The following is a 24,728-nucleotide window of genomic DNA, read 5'->3' on the forward strand; positions in this document are numbered from 1 at the left end:
TGTAAGGGGCAAATTCCCTTGCCTTACTGAAGAAAATTGTTATAACCTGTTTTATGTATGTGGTTTGTGAATAGCTTCTACTTACAATGCCAAAGACTATTTTTGCCATTATAAGATCTGTTCAGGCCTGCAGGCCAGAACAATTTATGTAGGCTGCTGCAATTGGCTCATACAACACAGTTGACTATGCAGTTGAGACACGGCAAGCAGTTCAGCCAGGCATCATTGTCTGGGTAGACAGCTGGGCACTGGTTGGGTAGCTGAGATGCAGCAACAGCTGATGGCCATCACTCCAGTCATTCTGCTTCCATGGGAATAAGCAGAGCAACTTTAATCTATTTTTTGTCATTGTTCTTGTTTTTCAAATGAAGCATAATGGGCATCACATGCTAAGGATATGAAACAGAAGAGTAAGAATATTGTGACTGGAAGGAGAAGGTAAATAAATGGAATTTTGAGTGAATAGGAAGCATGGGGTTGGCCTTAAATTTAGGTAATAAGTACTGTTAGATCTATAAAGATTTATATCCTCCGGCATATACAAACCATGGAGCACATCTGAGCACTGAATACTATACTCTCACCAGTCAACAAGTACTCAGAAATCTTCATGTGTTGGATTTTCTTCACCTTTTCTATGGCATTTTTTATGGCATAGTTCAGATACAGTATCATAGTGTTGGGATAAGTTCTTAAAGAGCTAAAAATAGAGTTTACAATTTCGGGAGATGACAGTATCTTAGTAGGAAGATTGATTTTGGGGGAGTAAGACAGTGTGCAGTTAGAGGGCTGAGGAAATAAAAAGCAGTTTTCCTGGGTAAGCTGATGAAGCATTATATAAGGAAGGTTGCAAACCAGTATGGGTATTTCAAAATCATTAAGTAGCATATGAACCAATCATCTGAGTTCTGCTCCCTCTTTTTGGTAACAATATCTGCAGTGATACTTAAACGAAGCCAAAACTGAAGTCAGATACAATTTTAACGTACCATAGCATCTTCCCTGATGCAGGTTTAAATGGCTGTTATATTGACAACTCCACAATAAATCTCAGTCACATGACCTAAGGGCCCTTAAATTTATTTCTCTTTTAGGAGACAAATGTTCTTTACCCAGAGTAGACCCAAATGGCTTTAAATACACACATCCATATATTTATTCAAGCTATATGAATGGCTGTATTGGTATTACAGTGATCCCAGAAATATCTAATTTCTGCAAGTTTTTCCTTTCAATGAAACTTTGAAGTTATTTTGCATAGGGGACAGAATTAAGGAGGCAAAGTTGTTGCTCTTTGTTTTTTTAAAGATGGCAAAAAGCCAAGGAAATGTAAGTTTTAATAGCTTTCCTATTTTAAAAGCTTTCACAAACTAGGGGAAAAGGAACATAACTAATTTAATCAATTGTCTTAAATTACATCTAAACTTAAATAAGTACAGAGTTTTTTAATCTGTAAATGGATAATCCTATTTCTAACTAATTTATATTTCAAACTTAAAAACTGTCTTCCATTTTCAATCCATGTTCTTACATACTAACTATACAGCAAGTAGATATTTTTGGGTGCTTTCTGTGGGTTGTGATGTTGCATTTACAGGCTGAAATAAAGCCATATAGCCATATAAGCTTCAAAATAGCTTTTCTGTGCCTGCCAATATTAGTTTTCTCCATTTAATCATCATTGATGATATTCTCTGTTACACTAATGAAGATTGAAATTATCAGGGAACTTTTCATGGACCAGCATTTCCTATGATACCAGTGCAACTTGGACTTGAATTCATTTATTGCTTCTACTACACAATATTGTTTCATGAGCTACCGTCTCTGTATCAGTTGTATTATCTGCTACCTGTTTAATAACATTTTCATATAGCTGTTGCTTGTTTGATGAAATAGAAATCCTGCAAGTGATGATACAATAAGCACCACAGCCACATGTTATAAACTAGTGTCATTTGGCAGTGTTGGTATACTATGAGACATTCTCCAGAGATTTCAGAAATGATAAATCTTTAGATACCATGGAAACCCATGGGAAACGGGAAATATAGGCTATGGCACAACCAGTAACGGAATGCTGTGAAAGTGTATTTTACTCTATTAAAACCCATTAGAATTTTTTTTCTGACATGAAAAGCAGTTTGAATACCCTTGCATGTTAGGAGAAAATGGAAAGACTTGTATTTAGACTTCTGGCAAAAAACAAGATGAAAGCAAAGGTCCTGGATTCTATTTTTCAATCTATTGATTGTCTTGTTTAACAAACTATATAAACTCTGTAATAATTAGTTCTTAATAATGTATTCATGTCCTTAGTATGCTGTTGAAAACATGTTTTACTATTACATTTTCATCTCCCTCTATGCATCCACTCAAATGCTGTTTTTCTATTAATACCAATTCTAAGATTTCAAACGTTATGGTGGCTTAGCATGATAATGCTAATGGACAAGTGTATGTGCATCATCTATTGTAGCTGAGACTGTGCAACTTAACCTAAAGCATAGTGCAAGAGTCTCATGTCTTTGCACTGGGAAAAGTGAAGACTGCTTGTCCCGCCCTTACTGACAGCTTCTGAAATTCAGCTAACAATATTTCTTAGTACTGCATAACTGAACTGCTTGTCTAAGCTCTGATTCATGATCAAAATAAGAACTCCCCTATACACGTGGGCCTGTGTCATTAAAATTTCTAAATGTCACAATAATATGAATAGTAGTATCAACAATAAAATTTATTTTTGTCTTTACTTTGTATAAATTTCTACTTATACAAATCAAGTTGTGACATCTGTGCCAAAAGTCAATGAATTAGAAGTGTGTATAGTAATCTTTACCTTACTGTAAGCTGTCTTTCTAACATGCTTTAATACACCTTATAGATAGATGATACATCACGTTATAACCTCAGGGTTATCTTACATGGTAAAAATGTATTGAATTAACATAATATTCTATAAATGTTCTCTTACAATAGTATACAAAAGTAGTAATTTATTTAGAAATTGACAATAAAAATCCAATTTTGTCAATACTTAGAGCTCTAAACTGGAAAAAATACCATTTCACTAGCGTAATTCAAAAGCCCCAGTTGGAGTTACAATCTGTTGATCAATGTATATTTTCTGTATTAATTTAGACAATGTGAACATGAATACAGTATCTCACTGGAAACTACAGTGACCTTAGAGATTTTAATGAAGGGGGAAAAAAAAAAAGCATGAATACCAATTAGACAAGCACATTTACAATATGAAATATGCCATATTATTTAGGCCACAGTTATCAGTGCTTCCTTATGTTGTTTCTTTATCACAGATTAGAATTATTCAATACCAAAACTCTACTAAGACTTTAGTCAGATAAAAGTATAATGATCTCACCCAAAATCAATACCATAGGTATTTAAAATGAAAACTTCTAAGAAAGCTAATGTGCATGGATATCTGTTGAGAGTTTCTGTGCCCTCAGGTCATCGTGTTTACTAAGTATGTTCTAATAATGTTAAAAAATCCTTACTAATTCTGCATGAAAATGTGCTGGTTTATACAAGCAGATTAGTCCTATTGCCTTGATTACCTTTAGCATATTTGTTAAAAAGAAATTGCATGGTCATAAAACATTACAGTCATTCACCTTGTAGCAAGTGCTAAAATATTAAATAACTTTTTTTTTTTTCTCATGAGATATCCTCAACAAATGTATTTTTTGACATTTTTATTGGAAACTGTGTTTCCTGGGTAGTAGAGTAGTAGAGAAAGAAAAAACTCTCACCTATACTAACAGCCCTCCAAGAGGCCATTTGCTGCCAACAGCCTTCTCTGAAGCTGGCTGTGGTGGCTTGACTTTGGCCAGTTCCCAGCCACCTACCCAGCTGCTCCTCTCACTACTCACAGACAAAACGGACAACTTGGGAAGAATTAATTTATTGTCAGTTAAGATTAGAGTGGGATGGTGAGAAACAAAGACAAAACTAAAACATTTTCCCTCCACTCTCATTTCCAGGCACGTCTGTCTTGACCGATTCCTCTGCCTCCTCCACCCAACCCCCTGACCCTTTATGGGGAATAGGAAATGGTGTCTATGGTCTGTCATTGTCTTGGTCTTTGATGCATCATTCTCACACTTTTCCCTGCTCCTGGGTGTGGGTTCTCCCCACAGGCAACAGTCCTTCACAAAATGCTCCAGTGGTGTTCTCTGCAGGTTGTGGTCCTTCAGGAACAGACTGCCCCTGCATGGATCCCACGAGGGCTGCAGGTTCAGCCAGGGGTATGCCCCATTGTGGGCTCTCCTTAGGCTGTACCAGTCCTCTATGGACTCCTGTGTGGAGATCTGCTCCAGCATGGTCCCTCCACGTGCTGCAGGGACATATCTGCTTGGGCACCTGGGGCACCTTCTGCCCTCCTACTCCTCTCCCCTTGCTATCTGTGCAGGGCCGCTCCTCACACCACTCCCCTCATTGCCCCCTGCTGTGCAGTGTTTTCCCTCCCTTCCCCAGGCTGCCCCCTAGGTGGGGCGCCACCATCTTGGCTGCAGGGCCCAGCTGGGCCTGGCATGGGGCTGGGACTGGGACTGGGACCATCTGGGGCTGGCATGGGGCAGCCTTGGCATCACCTCATACAGGAGCCTGGTTGCCAAAACCTTGCCGCATAAACCCAGTACACCAGTGCACCACCCTCTAAGGTCCCTTGCTTTGGTGAAGGATTTCTTCAACAATTTCACATACTCTTTCTCACCTTCCTCACCCAGAAACTCATTACCATTATCCACACGGTCTCTTCAGTTTGTGTGTTGTTACTGATCTGTTTGTTTAAGCAATGTACTATGCATAGCTCCTGGTAATTTAAATCAGTAATATATATTCCTTTAATTTCCTGACTTGTTCAGTTCAGTAAGAAATGCTATAAGCCAACTCAAAATAAACTGTAGATTGGTGCTAGGGTTTGGTTTCTCAGGGTGATACTTCTATAGCAGAATGACATATAAATTTTTTGTACTGCAATGTTGCAATGTCTGCTGTTCAACTTGTTTGAAACTAGTAGCAGCAAGTTTTTCTATAATAGGTTCCACCCAATTTGACTGATTTTTACAGAATAATATTTTATTTGTATCTGTATATATAAATAAACATGGCAATGTAGATAGAGAAACTGTTGAATGATAATAGATAACTTGACAACAAATGTTCCCATGCCCTTTCAGATCTGTTCAGGTTAGCTAGTTTTCTTCATTTTTCTTTCAACTTCAATAATTTCCTGTTGTTTCTTGAGTTGCAAAAAGCCCTACAGACTTCTCTGGGTTTGTGAGCAAAGATTTTTTGATCTTTGAGGTCTGACATTTGGATCTGTGTCCTGTTGCAGCTAATTCCCCAGCCCCTCAGCCACTTGAGTTATGCATTTCTTGCTTTCCGTGCCTTTCCCTCCCCTAAGAAAGCCTTGTTGCTTGTATCTCCCTGCAGGGCTCCACCTCATCCCAATTTCCAGACAGACTTCCTATCTGCTGTCTAGCCATAGTCATTTTAATAAAATATAAATCACCTTTACAGAAAAACGGAAAAGGATCCCTAGCTGCATACAGCTTCTGAACAAACCTGTAAGAGAAGCTCAAATTCTGATGCTTTTGTTTTGAAGAAAGCAGATGCAGTGCTACTCAGTATGGGCTGTTCCATGCATTACATAACTGCTTATCTTCACCATACCAGTTATTCCTGCAACTAAAGCTAAACTGAATAATGGTTTGAATCTAAGTCATATGAAAATGAAATACATGTTTTTACAAATGCATGAAGTTCAGGTTGAGGTTCTTGGAGTAGTTGTAATTTTAAAGATGAATTCATATTTTTACAGAAGAGCTTTGTGAGCCAAAAGGGGTATGCAGCCTTCCAAGAATCTGTTATTAGTCCAAGTATGCATTATCAATTTAAGTAAAATAAAGCAAAACATTATTCTTAGTCCAGTTACACTACCAATACTTTTCTCCAAGATACAGAAGTACTACAGAAAAAGATAATTACCCTTACAGTTGAAGTTGTTATTCAAAGGCTTCCTAGTTTTCTTCTCGTTGTTATAATCACCTTTCCCGTGCTCCCCTGAGACCTGTGGTTGAGTGCTAATTTTCCTCAATAAAAAATGGAGAGAAGGGTTTACAATTCATCAGCTTCCTAAATTCTTCTCCAGTGAAAAGTACAAATGGCTTAACCTGACACCTTTAAATGAAACCTAACTAATACTGTGGTTCCTTTCCTGCCTTGGGTCAAGTTGAAGTTATTTTTGCTTATTTTGTACTGCAGGCAGCTTAAAAGTGGTGTTTTTTTTTTTTTTCTTCTTTTTTTTTCTTTTTTTTGTTGATCTTTTTTTTTTTTTTCCTTCTCATTAGTTTCTTGATTATTTTCATTGGTTAGTTATTTAAAGTCACAAAGACACCTCCTCCAGTCCCAATTAAGATAAAGAGGTAACGTGTATTAGTTAGACATTTGCCATGGAAGGTGCACACAGCTAAGCAGAAATGAATTCAGGTAGTCACCTGATGACAAGGTAACTTGCTGTTTTAAGACTTGCAATCTTAAAGCAAACTGAACTCACCTCATACCAAGTCAACCCCTGGCAAGTCCTGAGACCATGCACTGCTGGATCCATACAGAGCCTTTACTAGTAATAGTGACATCATATTTACTGGGCTACAATGCCCACCTGGAGGAAAGCTGGGATCCTATTACTTGATGTTTCCATGTTCTTTTCACAGTTTTTTACCTGACCAGGTGAGCTCTGTATGGGCAATTCAGCATAGTACGGTCGTATAGTTTAATCATACTAATTATTTCTATGGCTGAAGTAATATTCACTTAAGATTTGAATAGATCTGGACAGAAACAGGATGAGGTTGAAGTTTCTAATCTGAATAACCATACTTGTTGCTACATCAATCATATATATTTAACAATGATATCTTTTTTTCAAGTGAACTCTCTGGAGAAATCACTGGAGAATAACTTCTGGTAAATCACAGTATTTTGAGTCTGTGCTAGCAGATACCAATCCTAGACCAGTTCGTTATGAAGCTGCAAACATTTCTCAATCATTTTAAAGATTTACAAAGCTGGGATATAATCACCTATGTGTCATTCTCGTTTAACCAAGGAATCAAATTGCAGTAAGGTTTCATTGCCTAAAATAAGAGAAAGTTGTATAGTAAAAAGCAGGAGGGGGAGCATTGCTTTTTTTTTTGTTTTGTTTTGTTTTTATTTAATATGACTATTGTGCTTGCTGGTCTCATTCCTGATGATTTTGCTGGTCTGAATCTGAGTCATCTGTTCACGGCATCATAGTTGCAATAGAATCAGATCAGTGACATTCTCAGGAATAACACCACTAAGTCTTTTAAATCAGTAAAATCAGAATTTGTAATTACGAAGTATATATGAAATTATGACAGATGTAATGTTTCTGTTATCCTTCTAAACATGTTTGTGATTGCTATTGTTATTTTTATGGCCAACACTAATGCATGTTTCCCTCTACAAGGTTTTATCATATGATGCTACATTTTTTGACATTAGTAACCATCAACAGTTTCTTTATTGTGATTTGCATTTTCAGTTGAAGTAATCTTGAATGGCTGATAATCGTATTTCCTCTGTTATTTTTCTTTCATACACTTCTGTGAGTAAAAGCCAACCAAGAAAAGAACTTCAGTTTTCTGTCTTATGTCTTAGTATGTGGTTTTGGTGTATCAGACATGCTGTGTCATCTCATTACTTAACAACGTAGGTTTGAAAGAAATGCCGTCATGAATCAAATATCAAATCATAATTTCTAAAAGTTATATGAAGCTTGCAAGAATACTTTTTTTTTTTTTTGAGATTATACATGCTGTTAACAACATGCATAGAACCTGCTACAATTTTCAATATGATTTCTATGAGTAGCTGCTATGCCTGCAGATGAACAGAAAATCCAAATACAACAGTATTTTTTCTTCAAGACAATTTTTTTGTGACTTTTCTGGTGTTACACTATATATCTACAAACAATGGGTTCTTCATTAATTTCATCCTTGTGGAAAGACAAATTTCTAGCCAATTCAGGAATATGCAGCATGCTGAAATTAAATGAGCTGCAGCTCTAAAAGAATCACATGGTCTCCTATAAAAATCAATGAAGTCCAAGACACTACTGTAACATTATTCTGATTCATTGGACCTTAAGGCACGTAGCAATACTCTGGAATTTTCTGCTGTCTCCAACAGGTGCATGGATAGAATACATTTACCTGAAGAGAATGGGAAATATTGTGAATATACCATCCATAATCCAGAAGGGAGCTTCCATCAGCTTCTACACGATGATGGCTGTTGTGACCAACAGCCCTTTCTCATCATCAAAGGTAGATTTTCAGACTAGGAATTTCTGGTCACATATTTAATAGACTTCTGGAATTTTATCATCATTTAGTATCAGCATGTTAGGTTGTGAAAGGTCTTATCTTTCATGCTGCTTCAAGGAACAGTTTCACGTGCAATTATGATCTGCTTAAATATCACATAAAAGAAACGTCAGACTGAAGTACCTGTTTTGAAGTTTTCTTCCTGTGTGGATATCAACACAATCTGAAATCAGAAAGCTTCCTAAAATCTGTGATTCTTGAAATTCCAAAGATGATTCTGATAATCAGTATTTGTTTACATTCCATGACACATACTCAGAACACGACTAAGACAACAATGAGTTCTTGCTTTGGCAATTTGTGACTATTTGCTCTGAAGAAGGAAGAACTAGGCATAAAGTTAAAACTGATTCATTTTTCTTTTTCCACTTCTTGTTCCCCTGTGTGTGGATCTTCTACCATGTACATCTACAGCAGCTCCTTTGAATTTGAACTGGAAAAAATCCTGCGGTTTTTGCTGAAGTTATTTGCTCTCGGAATGACTGTTCTTGAGTATGTTGTACCATGTTTTACAAAAGAAACAACGCTCTGAATTCTAAGCCACTATTCATCTTTTCTGTTGCTAACACATGCAGTCTGTGTCCAAAATAGCACTAAAGTACACAAGGTGTCAGAAGATATATTTGGTAACTATAGTGACAGGCAAAGCTGATGTGCAGTGGCATAGCCATGGAGAGTAATGGCACTTTGATCACAAACAAATCTTTAAAATTTAAAATAAAAAACAAACAAACAGGTGTTTCAACTTGTCTAGATTTTAAATGCAGGATTTTTTTTTTTGCTATCAGTCTTTCTCTTGGCCTTCAAGGGATGGTGTACTTCATCAGACAAACCATAAACTTTGTAGGAGGGAAGATAATCAACACAAAGTCACAGCTGCTTTAACCATCCAAGTAATATTATCTAAATCCAGCAACAAACAAGGCACCACTTTCTGCATCTGTTCTCACCTTCCACTCTTGCTTTCAGCTAGCTCAAAATGCACATTTTGGCAGCCATACAACTTCATCTCATTTGATGCTACAGTTCCTCAGTGGGAGTTGGAGAAATGGTTGATAAATCAAGCTCAACCACTAATCACACCATTCACTTCTTCCCAAGTACAGCTTACTACAATTGAAAAAGAATGACAATTTCTAAGCATCATAATCAGCTAATTCTCCCCTTCTGAGAAATTATACCTTTTAAACTACGATGCCAATAGAATTGTGCAGATTGAACACTCTATGGTATCAGAATATGTTATCCTGTCCCAGAAGCTGCTCATATCTCTTTGTGGGTATTGTACTCTCATCACATTGCTATTCCCTCTAGCAATCATACCCTGAAAGCTGCATACCTCTTCTACATGTGGAACCCTTGAAATACATGGTTATCATCATTCTGGTATTACCTTGGGAGCTCTGGAACGTGGTTTTGAAGCTGTGCAGTGACCAGTCAGGTCCACATTAGCCAGTAAGGAGGTGGGGAATATTCATGTATGGAACTGTGGGTCGTGTCAGAAGTTCAGGAAGCACAAGCATCACAGAAAAAGTCAGGTAATAGAATACCATGTGCAGCATGAAAATAGTTTAATATCAAATATATATATATTCTAAATATATATTTATTTTTATAGAATCTGTAAAATTAATCTCAAGTGATGAGATAGCTCCCATTTTATAATTACTGTATGATTTGTTTTGGGTTAAGCTATGTTTTCTTAGTAAGAATATTGCAAGTAAAGAGAGATTTCATCCCTTTTTTTAATTTTCAGAAGGCATTTTTTATAGTTCAATATTGTCATTATTAATATTTTTTCTCAGAGACCTGTAAAGACAGAGAATTAGGTATTCAAAATTTATAAGATGTTTAGGCTATTTTTTTTTGTTGTTCAAGGGATGGGTTTTATATGGATAAAGTCACAGATCGAGCTGTATTGTAAGCACAACTCTGTAAAAACCTCTGCTGAAGATCTTTCCTGTGTCTTCTAGCTCTGTGGTGGTCACAAGCTTGTAAAAAAACAAACAAGTATTGTTTTATGAATATTAAAACATTCTCCAAATAACAGTCATTGGAAAATATTTTGATTTCTGAGATTTTATTACAATTTCCAAAAAGCTGTAAAAAAAAATAGAAAAAAAAAATAAAAGTCTCACTTCCGAGACTATTTTTTTTCTCTCTCTCTCTTTTTTTTTTTTTTTTCTATAGCAGGTACAGTACACAGAACAGTCAATTAATTGAAATTGCACTTCCAATGTCTTTACATGTAAGCAATTGTTAATAATACTTATGGATCTCTGTAGAGAAATATGTGTATCTGTATGGAACTGTGCTGATCATGTGTGTTTTTGAGAGTTCACTGATTATTCGTATTCTGCTATTGTACAGAGTAATTCAGTGAATCAACAGAAATTATGATTATTGAACCACAGAGGCTGTTCTGGTTGTCTGTGTTTTGTTTTGTTTTGTTTTGTCTATTTTTTTATATTCTTTAATGCTACTAGGAAATAAAAGCATGTGCACTTATTCTATCTAGCAGAAAACACCTTAGTATATATATTTGCATCTCTCCCACTACAGTATTTGAAAGGAAAAAAAGATTTTATCCCAATTCAGTAAGAAGCATTATTGTGTCAGGCAGACTTGAGAGTTACTAACATTATTCATTCATAGAGATTATATTTGTATTTTGACTTCTTACCAGTAGAAATTCCAATGGTGTTTTCCCAGTGTGGATCTCTACTTAGGACTACCGTGAACATGCAGTGTACTTCATTTTTCCATGTCACTTTCTCTGCCTCTTTCAGTTCTGGTCTGCTGCAGTGCCAGAATTGGTGCTAATGTGTTTTGTCCATACTCAGTGCAGGAGCAAATTAAGCCTCAGAAAGACATTACCAAGGGTTATCAAGTTCTGATGGTCACAGGCCCCAAGGTTAGGGCTGCCCCTCTGACATTGTGTATTTGCTGTTAAAAGTTGGATAAAAAGACTGACATTAGGGGTCAATACGAATGCAGATTTCTCCTTTGCCTATATATTCCAATTTTGCTAATGCCATTTACAAATGCAGGAAAATATAACCAGTGTGGTTTCAGTTTTTGCTTAAGGCTAAAACTGTGTGTTATATTTTTGTTCCAGATTCTTCATTGCTCTTTGCAGTAGTCAACTTCTGTGTCTTTTCTCTGGTCTTTCCGAGCTGTGCTTCAGCATGATTGTACTGTTATGGTACCTTTTCTATAATCCTAATATGTATTTGGCTTATTTACCTACATTCCTGTTAACCAATTTATACGGTTGGAATGATATAATACAGACCTACTGGTATTGCTGAAATCCTAGTGACAATTCATCGTAGCCTCTTTTCTCTAGCATTTTTTATATGCGTGCGTTAATCTCTGTGATATTCTAGGAATCATCCCTAGGCATAGGAAAGTATTTCAAAATATGTGTATGTTTTTTAATTTTAATGGAATTTTCTTGGACTGTATTTGCACTCACTTTTGTTTTCTTTCATATTTTTTTTTGTTTTCAGGAATGTTAGCCTCACAGTATATTTTAATAAAGTATTTCAACATATTTACAGAAAAATGAATGGAATTGTAACCATTTAGTCTTGAATGCTTTGAGGTGTTATTGCAATGCATCTTCAGAGTAGGACCAGGAAACAGGACTTCCTTAACTGTTCATGAAGCCACAGGAGAATACATGTTCAGAGGAATGTAGCAGAAAATAGCTTGTTACATATTTTTTATTATTTTATAAACAATTTTGAAGAGATCATTTTCAGACACCTTTGTAATAACTAGAAATTAATTTCGGTGAATATCGATGTTTTATGAGTCATGAAGTCAAATTATTTTATTGTTTACAATTTTTATGCATTTGTTTTGTTTTTTTTTTGACTTTGCATAACCTGAATAAACAAAAATACCTCACTTTTTTGAAATGAACCAAGCAGCCCTCTCAAAATGCTTCTTAACGTGTATTTCATGTTGATGTGGTTATCAAAAACCTCCTATCTTTCTGAGTATTCATTAGGTTTTATTTTCCCTAGTAAGAGAAAAAAAATATTTTCCCTAAGATTTAATAGTTTACACTATTTAATATTTTTCAGTATTCAAATATTCGTATTTGAATAAAATATGTTTTCTTATACATGAGAAAGTTATTCTGGGTACAGACCAAATGTCTACATAGCAAAGTTATTTTATATTATAAAATATTAGAAATATAACTATATTAGAAAATAATTGCATAAACTAAAACAAGAAAGTGAATCTACTGGAATAGTTATTTAATTTTAAGGATCTTTGTGAGTCTCTTTATTTTTTTTCTTAACATCAGGTAACACTTATATCTCTTCTTTGGAAAGTATGGAGTTAATTATAGTGAATATATAGTGAATTAGAGAATTTGCTATTAGTGTTGAACCAATAGACAACCAATAACAACTTTGTTGTTATCCAAGTAGTATTGTATCTATGACTCAGTCACAGGTTGTTTTAGCATATCTATTTTCACAATTTAAAATGTGAGTTCTAGGAGAAATATTTCTAACAAAAGTAAAATCAGAAAATGGCTGAAGTATATGTACACTTTAAGTATGAATAAAGTAGATTTACAGTTGTAAATGTAGGTAAAGTTTTTTTTAAAAAACAAATAATCAGTAATTAAATAATACTGATATGAACTATGCCATGCAAAGTGCTTGTAAAATATATAGAGATTAGAAAACTTTTGTTTTGTTTTGTTTTCAATAAATTGCATTTTAATTATACCAAGAAATCCCCCCCCAAAATTGTTACATTCAGTATTGCAGTAGTATAGCATGTTTACTAGTAACGTCATATTTTTGTTCTTTCATCTTTTAAAGGTAAAATGAAAGCAGAATTTTCATCATTAGGAATGATAAAAGAGATGGGTGATCTTACTAATTTTTATCAATCCTGAGGAATTTAGATTTTCTCCTGCATTAGGATTTCATACCTTTAGTTATGAAATAACTAAACCTAACTTTACTCTATGCCGTGTGATTTTCACAGGAAACAAAATTCAGTGTCTTTGGACTCTAATGTGGGATACTCCTCCTTCATAGAAATCTGATATACTTTATATGACAGCTTTATTTTGAATATTTTAAATCTAAATTGTATGCATTTTTTCTTGCATCCAGTGAGGTAACAATTTGTATATTTGTGAATGTATGTATTTATAGGATTGAACATAAAAGTATGCTTCAAGTTTAAATGCAATACAAATAAATAGTTACTGTTTTTCCCTCTTTTCTTCACCTTCCTCAATAATGAAGGTAGGTAAACATCACTATTTTGTATCAACATTTTTTTTTCTATAATGAAAGAAAAAAATAAATGAAAAAGAAGCTATATTTCCCAAAGCTACAAAACAGGTAAACACAGAGCCAGATTAAAAATAACTGTCTATTTTTTTTTCCCTCAGGTATACTACTCCATGGAGTTGTAGTGTCAAACAGTAGAGTTTTTTAAACTGTTTTATTTAGTTTTCCCTCCTCTTTTATGCTCTTGAAAGACAAATAGGTTTGGGTCGGGACGTGGGGAGCCAAGGATTTTTATCAAGTTGATAAATACAAAATTTGTCTTCTAGAAAAAGAGAAGCTGGTATTCATTTTTCAGCCCCACCTTCTTCCATGCAATCATATGTAAATGAAATCCAGAAATTCGAGTTGTATTTATGAATCATGATTTTTTTTTTTTTAACAATGTTGAGCTTCTGTCAAGAAAATATGAGTAATGAAAATAAGAAATCTATGACTGGATTTGTATTTTGATCATAGTGTTGGGGGATATTTCTGTTGAGTTTCACAGTTGCACTTTAAGGTCAAGAGAGATAATGCCAACTGTGATACTATGAATTTACATATGTATTTTCATTAACTGCAGCATCATAGCAAAATAAATGAGGTAATAAACAGGTTTTGAGTATGACACTCATTGTGCCAGTCATAAATTGATAAATGTGGTGGTTTGACATGACAGTGTTCCTTTAAGCATGTACTTATTCACATGATTATAGTGCCTCAAAATAGAACGTTTTTTTCTATATATTTTTAATTCATTTGACAAATTTAGAAATTGCTTAGCTGTTAGTAATAACTTCACCACAGGTGAAGAGATGCTTTCAGTCATACTTATCAGTGGTGTTTAATATATAAAACATACTTAAATATACATATATGTATAAAACCTTTCTTTTTCCTGAATCAATGTAAACAGAGCCCAGATGGCCGTATAGAAGTCAAAGGGCAGCATGGAAAATCGTCACTGCATATTAAAGATGTGAAGTTGTCAGATTCAGGGAGATATGACTGTGAAGCTGCAAGTAGAATTGGTGGGCACCAAAAGAGCATGTACCTTGATATTGAATGTAAGTTCTAATATTTTGTTTCTCTTTAAAATTTGTTTTAAAAGAAAAAAAAGTACATTCTTAATGGAAGGTCAGTTGTTCCTGGTAATTCATGTTTAAACTTGCAAAATTTAAGAATGTGTGTTCTTAGTAGTAGTTAGTAATGCTGAATTCTGTGGAGGGATCCTGACTTTTTTTTAAGTTGACATGACCCTCGTCAGTGATTTATGCGCAAAAGGATTTCATCTCAGATCTGTGATGTTACCCACTTATTTAAGGCTAAACTTAATAACTACAAATTGGCTAAACTTAATATCTTCACATCTTTGGTCTGGTGGAGCCTGCTCTGGATGGAAAGTATACACTGGGATAAGGTAAAGACTGATTTGAGCAACAACTCAGACTTAAGCTGAAACTTCCAAGATGCAACAAAGTTTTTTTGTTTTTTTTTTTTTGGGGGTTGCTTTTTATTTTTTTTCTCCTACTTCTTTTACTTAATAATGCTCCTCCAGATATCAAGCCCTTGTTATATGTCCTCATGGAGCTGGAGTTCACAAGTTTGTGACAATTTCATTTGGTTAGACTGCTTTGTGGACAGGTTGCTTTATTCAAAACTCTTGATTTTTATCCAGGAGCAAATTAGATTATTTTTGTTCAGAGAAGAGTCTGATGCTTTAGAAGCCATTTATATGAGAGGATATAAATTTCAAATACAGAAAAATTCAGTGTTAAATTGTCTCTTCAAACACCCTTTTGTTCAAACTTCTAAAGCAAAGGTCTAGAAAAAAAAAAAAAAAAAAGAAAACCAAAAATCATTATTCTATTTTGCTAGAAATTTGCAGGATATATTTATTTTGCTTTTTCCAGAATAGCTTCAGTGAGCCTGTTTGAGCTTCAGAGTGAAAAAAAAAAAAAAAAAAAGACCAACAGAAAGGTTGCATGAAAAGTATTTGATTGAATGGTTACATGAATGGTTACACTGAATTGAAGGAGTGTCTTTCCACTGAAATGCGATAGACATTGGATACAGAGATAAGTAATGATTTCAGACTGTCAACTGAGTAATGTCTTGAGGAGTTTTGAAAGTGACTTCAGTTTACAGTTGCATGTTCCATCATTTTCGCAGGAAAACAATGGATGTTGATATAGGAAATAAATATGAAAGGAAAACAAGAAAATTTCAAAGTTCTAACTGGATTTTAAAAATGCAATGATTTGCCAACCCAGAAGGCCTAAGAAATAAATACAGTGTTCATTAATAGCTTTAACATAGCTGTTTTTCAATAAATAGACATTTGAAGGAATTTGAAACTTTGCAAAATAATTTGCAAAAACTCTTTTGGGAGCATATTTAAAATATTTTTTCTTTAATGAAACTCTTTAATGACACTTACTTGGTGTGCTGATAATTATTTATTTTATATGTATTAAAAGAAAAAAATATTTTACTAGATAAAAATTGAATTGCAGTGAAGCTCCTTCAAAATATCTCTAAAATTCCAAGTCGTATCCTACTGTATGCATAAAATAACATGAAAAAAATGTTAATTAAGGTTATGTAGCTTTTATGCTTTAAAATTCAATTTTTTTTTTATTTTTTTTTTTTTGGTACTAACAAGGGAGATATAGGATGTGTCACAATTTATGAAATATTACCAAAAGACATAGAAAAAGTCATTAGCAGAACAGAATTCATATTAAAGTCCATAACAAAAATTCTGGATTGATAGAATGAATTGATGTCATCACCTTTCAGGGTGAAATTTTTGTACATAATGCTATGAATTTAAAAGTAATATATTCCAATTGAGTTAATGTGAATTGTGTGGCAGGCTTAATTTGTAATATGTATGGGAACAATCAAATACATGTATGTGAAAATGGATTATCATATTGTTTTTAATTATGTATTTATGCCTCAGTAGATACACTTTTTATTCAACTTAAAAGTTTTTACAGTTCAGAATTCTTCTGATAAAGTGGTTTTTTAAACACAGAAATATTATTCTATTATCATATAGATGACACATTGTAATGATGATTTTTAATGTGTAACACAATATTTTTATTTAACATAAAATTTTGAAATGTCTAAAACCAGAATTTTCATTTCTTGAAGTTTTAACTGTGATTGAAGTTTCAACCAAATATTCAAAGAACATCTGTGCTGGAAAAAATAGAACAGAAGTAGAAATATTTTCATGTTCATTATGTGTCAGGTAATTTTGTAATACAATGCATGTATTTTTGGGGTGATACAACAGAAGTCTGTCTCTATTGGTATTCAGGTTTACCAGTCAGAGCAGTTTTTTAATTTGCATTGGAAATAACTTTATACTCTTACATGAACTCCAATTGTATCCTGTTTGTCCTGCCCAGGCAACAAAACACTTGTGTAATGATAACGATTTCTGTCCTTTAAAATAGTGTACTCAGAGGAAATTGTCTTCATTATGGCCTCATCCCTCATCAATCTAGTTTCTGTGATAAATTTCTATGATGAAACAGTCTCGATAAAATAATCTATTAGTACTTTCTTACCACTGTTTCCATACAAGGCTCTGTTGTCTTAAATATTAGAAGTGCTTTTCTGAACTATAAGTACTTTTTTTTTTTTTTGGTAGCAAGTGTCATAGTTATCATAGTATCATTCTGGCTATTTCATTTCATAAGTTGCAGGTTAGAGACTTTCACTAAAAGATACATGTTCAAAAACTAAACGATTGGTATTCAGAGCAAAATGGGAAAAGAGAGGGTAGTTGTATGAGATTCTGTGAAGTTGGTATCAAATAAATGTTTTGACTCCCTATGTATTATTCTCCTAGTGACCTTTTTTGAGCATATTAACTGTAAATACAAATGTTGCTATCAGGGTTGTTTATACTTTTTTTTCCAAATATTCATTTACCAAATTGCAGATTTGAAAAATCTTCAAAATACTGTAATTTTAATGATTTTGGTTTTATTCTCTTCAAACCTATTTTTGAGAAGGATTTTTTTTAAGTATGGCTAACTCTTTGCATAATCACTAGTGGGCCATTTTAGCAGAATTTTTATTATTTAATAGTATTCTAGCATTAGCCTCAATAACTATTTTAAAATTTAAATATAAATAAATAAGCAAGGTCTAATTTTACATATTGTTCCATAGCTCCTAGATACAGCTAACCAATCCACCTAGTACCATTCTATAAGCACAAGTACACACAAGCACAGTAGTCTTTTTTATAGGTTTTTAATACCTTTGCTAGTTTATGTAGTCAGGAGAGGAGCATGTTGCTGTCACATTTTCAAATGGCAGTGCAGTCAAACAGGACTAATTGAGGCACAGGGTGCCCTGGTGTCACTGTCTCATGCTTTTACTTACTGACCTCTATCTGAGACTTAAACTGATAGCAAGATTGCACAGAGTTTTTGTATTTTATCCTTGTTCTCTCTTGGGGTTGCTTTTGATGATAAGAGCAGTTCGCCAGGACAGGAAGAGATTATCAGTTTGATACCGTTCAGGCATGGTTAACCCAGCCTTTAATCTGAAATAAATGTTAGACAGACATAAATTGCTGAGTTGTCAGAGTCACTTAAAAGGATTTCTTTCTACAAAGTCTTTTTTTTTTTGTTTAGTTTTCCTTGTATTTACAATTAAAAAAAAAAAAACCTTAAGTACAAGAAAAAGAAGATAAAAATATTATTTACTAATAGATATCAATAACTGCAAGTTTTGGTTATACATATGAAGCCTAGTTTATATTGTATATTTATTATTATTATTAATAAATGCCATTGTTTATTAATGTACTGCTAACTGAATCAACTGATTGAAAAGTTGGCATATATGATGTATACTAGGTATTGGGTATTAAGATGTGTTTGTAGCAATTAGCTACAATTTCTCATAGATAGCTTTTTTTTTTTTTTAATAAAAACATGATAGAAATAGATACAAAAATAGATAAAGCAAGACGTATTCTAATAATGATGAGGTTTTCAGAAAGGCCTGAGGAGGTACAATATACAAATCCTAGTGAGTTACAAAATGATTGTACCTACAATATGATCAGATGCCTTTCAAAGTCACAGTTTTCGTATGCAAATGTTTACATTTCTATATGGTACCACTGTGCTTTTAAAGAGATATATTTGTTTTGAAACTAAATGCAAAATGCGAAGATAAGACAAAAAAAAAAATACAGACCTAATTAAAAGAAGAAAAACTCTGATGAGAGAACACATTATTTCTTGTGTGTATTTCTACAAATTATTTACTGCAGTGATTAGAATTGAAGAACTTAAAAATAATAATAATTTTGACTTACTGGATATAACAGGTCATCTTTCTTCAAGGTATTGTTTTCAGTAACGTTGTCCTGATACCTGCTTCATCACTATACATGAAGATTAGTGTCGTGGGCTGTAATAGGCCATCACAAGCATTATTACATTTGGTAATATTTTTGGCATTTTTGTATGAGACCAGCCACATGAGTGGTTGACAAATATGACTTCTTAGAAAGCAGTTTCTGGAATTTAAGTAATTTAAAGTTTCTTCCAAAAATTAGAAGATTTTCTTACTACCAATTTGTGTCCAAACATGAGTTTTGTAGTTATATTCCTTATTAATTAGCAACATTATTTCAGTGCTACCAAAAAAGTCATGTCGCATACGCAGCATAGTATTATCTTTAAATAAACTTGTACAGTATTTATTATACTACTCAACTTGATAGTATTCAACTTCCTCAATTAGAAATCAATCTCATTACTGTTACAGTATCCAGCTTGTCTTTATGAATAGTCCTCTAAGTCTTTATGAATAGTCCTCTAGGTCTTTCCACTTTGTTATGTTAGTCATCTGCTTAGCACTGCAGTTAATGCAGATGCTTTGGATTCATGCTGTTCATTTTATACCTTTGCAAAGACACAGAATTACTTAAAAGCAGATTGAACAATTTGAACCACAAAGTCTACCTAATGTCAAGGAAAGAAGGCTTTGAATTAGTGAAGATAATGCTACTGTGGGCAGTTACGTCACAAATGTTGTAGCCAATTTGATTCCAAATAGAATTCCAACTACCTATTGCTATCGTGAATTCTGAAAAATGTTCGTACTTTGTATTCAGTTTCTTTTAAAAGAAGTCAGTGTAGGAACAGCCCACAACTATTCCCATAATCACTGAATGTTTGAGGTTGGAAGGGATTACTTCTTGTCCTGTCACTGGGCACCACTGGGTCCGTATTGTTTATGTCCTCCTTTCAGATATTAGTGCACATTGATGAGATCTCCCCCTAGCCTTCTCTTCAACAGGCTAAACATTCTTTTTGAGGACTCAATTAACACACAATTAAATCATGATGGTCCAGCCCTATCTTGTTATCAGAGCCAGAAAACAAAACAAATAAACACAATCATATGGTAAAAAAAACAAAAAACAAAACAAAACAAAAAAAAAAAAAAAAACAAAAAAAAAACAAAAAAAAAACCCCTATTGGTCTTCCTGTCAAATTTATAGCTTAAAATGAAAAAATAGAGATTTAGTAGGTTAATGTTTAGCATCATGAAATACTTGTAGTTATTCTGACATGATTTTGGAGCTCAGCAATGTTACTGATTAAGACTTAAAATTTTACTTTTTTGTCTACTTTTTGCTTTTACATAGAAGAAAATTTGGTATGCCATTGCAGTGACTTAAAGGGGATAAAAATGTTGAATTCTGACCAAAATACGAGGATTATTGCATAAATTCACTTGGCAAAAACACTTTACTAAGTCCTCCTGTACTGAAGCAGCTTTGTTGTCTTTTTCTGATTCTGCCACAATAAATGTAAAATTAGAATTTCTACATCTGTATAGTAAATCTACCTATTCTTTAGCCCAATAGGGTGTAATAATACCATAGAGCAGAATTTCCATCTTAAAAACTTTTGGCCTGTATATGTCTACGACTTGTTAAAATATTACATTCATATCAAGAACATTTCTGTTTGTTTTTTTTTTTTTTTTTTTTCCTAATACAACATGGTTTTGTTTACCTTACAAAGAGCTTGATATCGTTTTAAGTAGATTTTTAATGGCTTGTTGGTTTGTATATTTTTTTTTTAGGTTTTGTTTCTCTTCAGATAATTTAGTCTTTTTTTAGTAAATATATTTTCCTCAACATCTTTGCTTACTGCCATCATTTTTCACATATTCAACTATATAAGTAAAGGTTAAAAAAACACATGCACACAATAAATAATTTTCTGTTGTTTCCTTTGAGATGGTTCTACTTTATGAGTTCATCTCACAAGGCTAAATGTTAAATGTTTTCATTGATAATTAACACATAAATTTTAAACTGTGATTTTCATTCTTTGAAAATACAATAGAATTTTGCAAGTAATTTCATCCTACGTAAAGTGTAATTTATATTATACAGTAATGACCTGTAAATGAAAAAAAAAAAAAATAGCACAACACAGCCCGTGTTTTTCTCTGTACCTCCAAAATAGGCACAGCAGAGCAGAAGCAATGCATCTGAGAACTGCAAAGCAAACAATGAGGTGTTATGATAGCAAGTGTGATGCTGAAACTTTGCAACCTGAACAGAAAATATCTTAAAGTTAGATTTGTCGCCTCAACATTTTTTTTTCATGTACTTCCCTTAACTGCAGAATATTTTGCATTACCTGAAGTATCTTTAAATAGTTTATCTTTAGTTGTTCTCAGAGAATCCTGAAGTGATTAAGTTGGCAGACGCTTGAAAAAGAGATCTACTGTACTGTTTACAGTAAACTGATACATACAGCTTTGCTTGCAGTGTATGAGGCAAGGTCCCTCTGAGCTGGTTTGGAGTCCATGCACCACAGAACCTGCCCCTGAGCTGCTGTTTCTGCACACAGTGGGAGCAGCATAGGGCTAAAGTAGAGAGGGTGAGTTTGAGCACAGTGTACTGGAGGTTTGAGGGATATAAGGTATAGGTTTAGAGGAATCAACCTGTTGGAAATGGAGTTGGATATACAAGGTAATTTCATTAATGCTGTTGGGATTTTTATTCCATTCCTAAAAATTACTTAGAGATTTTGTATGGACAGCACTGTGTGTTAAAATAAAGTGAATAGATGCTAAGGCTGAGAGTCCCTGCTCCATATAGGAACAACTGTTATGATTTGGGAATATAGTAGGTATATTAGGTAGGTAGGTAGGTAGATAGGTAGATAGATAGATAGATAGATAGATTAGGGAATAGAGAGAAGAAACCAACAGGAGACATGGAGGTAAGAATGACAGGCAGGAAAATACAGAAGGTAAATACATGTATATGAAGCTGGATTTTGTTCTTAAAATGTGAAAAGTAGGATAGGAGAAGAGGTGGGAGTTAGTGTCCTGATTTGAGAAAGACATTGTGGCTTGTTTCTGGCTATGTCAGAATTACATAATCTAATATATGATATCAGAAGTCTGATAATCCTAAATTACTCCAATAATCCTGTCCTGAAATACAGGTAGCAATTGAAATTTTGATACATAGTGATTCCACCCAACAATGATGTGTCAGTAATTGACAATGCATAAATATGTTATTACTAAAATAAAAATTATTAGTGTGAGAGATCTGGAGGGGAAGAGATCTTGTTTTAGTTCATATGGCCAGTGTTCGTAGATATTTAATGGCTAACAGATATATGCAGACTGTTTATTTTAAACATCAGTTTTGACATAATAGGTTATTTAAATAGCTATAATTTTATTACAATCTTTTTCTCCATCTGGCAGATATTTTCTACTTCTTACCCCAAAATAAATCTTTTAATAAATAGTTACACTAACATTAACTCAGAGTTGCCTTACAGAAAACAAATAGTAGAATTCACAGCATTCATTTGCAGGGAATGCCTTGCCTCTATTTCTGGCTGTTAAATTACAAGTATCTAAAGTAAATATCAGGGATTTGTACAACTCACAAGAACACAGATTTTTCGAAATCATGCATTAGTAAATCAGGATACTGTGAATTCAGATTAAATTTAGTGAAACCGAAATAACTGAAGAGATTAAAATGCCACCCTGAAAACCGTATCCCAGCAGTAACATAAAAATTTTAGACAAGTTAATCCATTCACAGAAGATATTTCTATGAAGCTGGCTTTTTTCCCTTTTTTTCTTTTTTTTTTTTTCTTTCTTTTTTTTAAGTGATCAACCAAATACTTTCTTCCTTAGCATCAAGTATAATTCAGAGAAAAATATGTTGAATTTTTGTATCTCTGCTAGCACCAAGCAGTAGAACCATGCAAGCATTCATTGCCCATCGCTAAGGCTGAAGTTGCTATCATCAACAACACACATTGCATTTAGCAGAAAGGTACCTTATCCTCATGACAACTAGTTTTGGAGATGGAGAAATTAGAGTGAAGTTTGTGTATCAAAAATTTCATAGTCAATGTGACCAGGGGCTAGTGTGTTCAGTAAGAGGGGACTCCTACTTTTGCATAAACTGTATAATGAATAGCATGTGTTTTATTATACGCATGTGGAGAAGAACCAAAAAAAACGGGAAGGGGAAAGAAAACATTACTGTACCTGCTGTGAAAGAAACGTGTCCATCTGTAAAAAAGTCAGATTCTAAAAAAGCCCTCTCATTTTAGCTAGTAATCATGAAACTTAAAATCTGCTATGTGGTAATTTTCATTTGCTTTTCTATCTCAGAATTTCACATTCAGATTTAAAAGGTCTTCCTTGCAGCCACATAATCATGATATTGGAAGGAAAATTGAGAAAGTTAGTAACCATGAACACTGTACTTTACATCTTCCTCCTAAGGATGATTATATATCAAAATCTAGTCATCTGGCTTAGTTTGTTGAGGTCTTTCTAATATTGTTTTGTTAAAAGAAAATGTGGCAATTATTGTACCTGTCATTGGAGGTTCTACTTTATCTCCAAGGAAGAGCTAGTGGTTTCAGTATATTGGCTATTGCCAAACAGGCAAGAGGGAGAAAACACAAGAGAAAAATAGAAGGCTGTTAATCAAATAGGGTGGAGTTACAAAAATGTAAGGTGCTTTAACAGGATGGATGGTAATGAAAGTACTAGATTTATTAGAGGATGCCATTTATTGTGTTCCTGATGATGGGAAATACATAACAGTATTAACCATCTAAGAGAGAGTCTTCCAAAAATACAGTACAGGAAACATACAACAATCTGTCATATATTTTCACTGTATGATACAAGAAGATGAATTACTCGAGGAACAAATAGTCAAAAGTTTGAAAACCTACGTTCTTAAATGAAGAAGTACAAATCTGATTCTGCACACCAGTTTCCTATTACAGCTCTCTGGACACATGTGCTGAATCAGGTAATTTGCCATATCCAATTTTGTGTATAACTATTAACATACACCAGAGCTGGATCTTTGAAGTTGTTAATTGAATTACGTTCTGAATGAGACAGATGATTTATGGGTCTGTTCTTAAATCACTGTTCTCAGACATTACGCCTAATAAGGATATCTAAAAGCTAGAGACACTTTTCAGGTCAGACTTTGCTTCTCCTACACAATCTTCTTGTACAGTATATGGGTTACCACATACATACACTCCTAATTGTAATGCTACCTGTCAGTTTCTGCTATGGTGGTCACTCAGCACAGGAGAGGCAGTGCACTGCATAGAGATACTGGACACCAAAGCCAGCTCAGTTCAGGTCACTGCTGCACTTGCACTGTGTCTTGTGAGGCTCATTGCCTATTGGCGTGAGAGGTTTCTGCTATAGGACTTCTCATGACATGCAACTCAAATCATGGGTTACAAGAGTTTAAAGGCATATCCATTACAATCTCCACCCTTTGTCCTTTTGGACCAGGCCATAGGGTTTAGCATTTTAATGAGTGGATTTATCCATGGCCAGAGACACTTCGGGGTGTATGTGTTCCTACGTAGTCACA

At 33.9% G+C, this 24,728-nt stretch overlaps 1 protein-coding gene across 4 annotated transcripts in view; it reads left to right on the forward strand.

The window, feature by feature from the left end:
• NCAM2 (neural cell adhesion molecule 2) overlaps window positions 1–24,728 on the forward strand; it is a 291,019-nt gene that overhangs the window by 177,287 nt on the left and 89,004 nt on the right. For all 4 annotated transcript variants that reach the window (XM_027449269.3, XM_027449268.2, XM_027449270.3 and 1 more), the window contains exon 9: window positions 14,676–14,826. In XM_027449269.3, the coding sequence (XP_027305070.1) occupies window positions 14,676–14,826 (151 nt within the window). The remainder of the gene's footprint in view (window positions 1–14,675; window positions 14,827–24,728) is intronic.

Source organism: Anas platyrhynchos, chromosome 1 (genome assembly GCF_047663525.1).
Source record: "Anas platyrhynchos isolate ZD024472 breed Pekin duck chromosome 1, IASCAAS_PekinDuck_T2T, whole genome shotgun sequence".
Classification (NCBI taxonomy): Eukaryota; Metazoa; Chordata; class Aves; order Anseriformes; family Anatidae; genus Anas; species Anas platyrhynchos.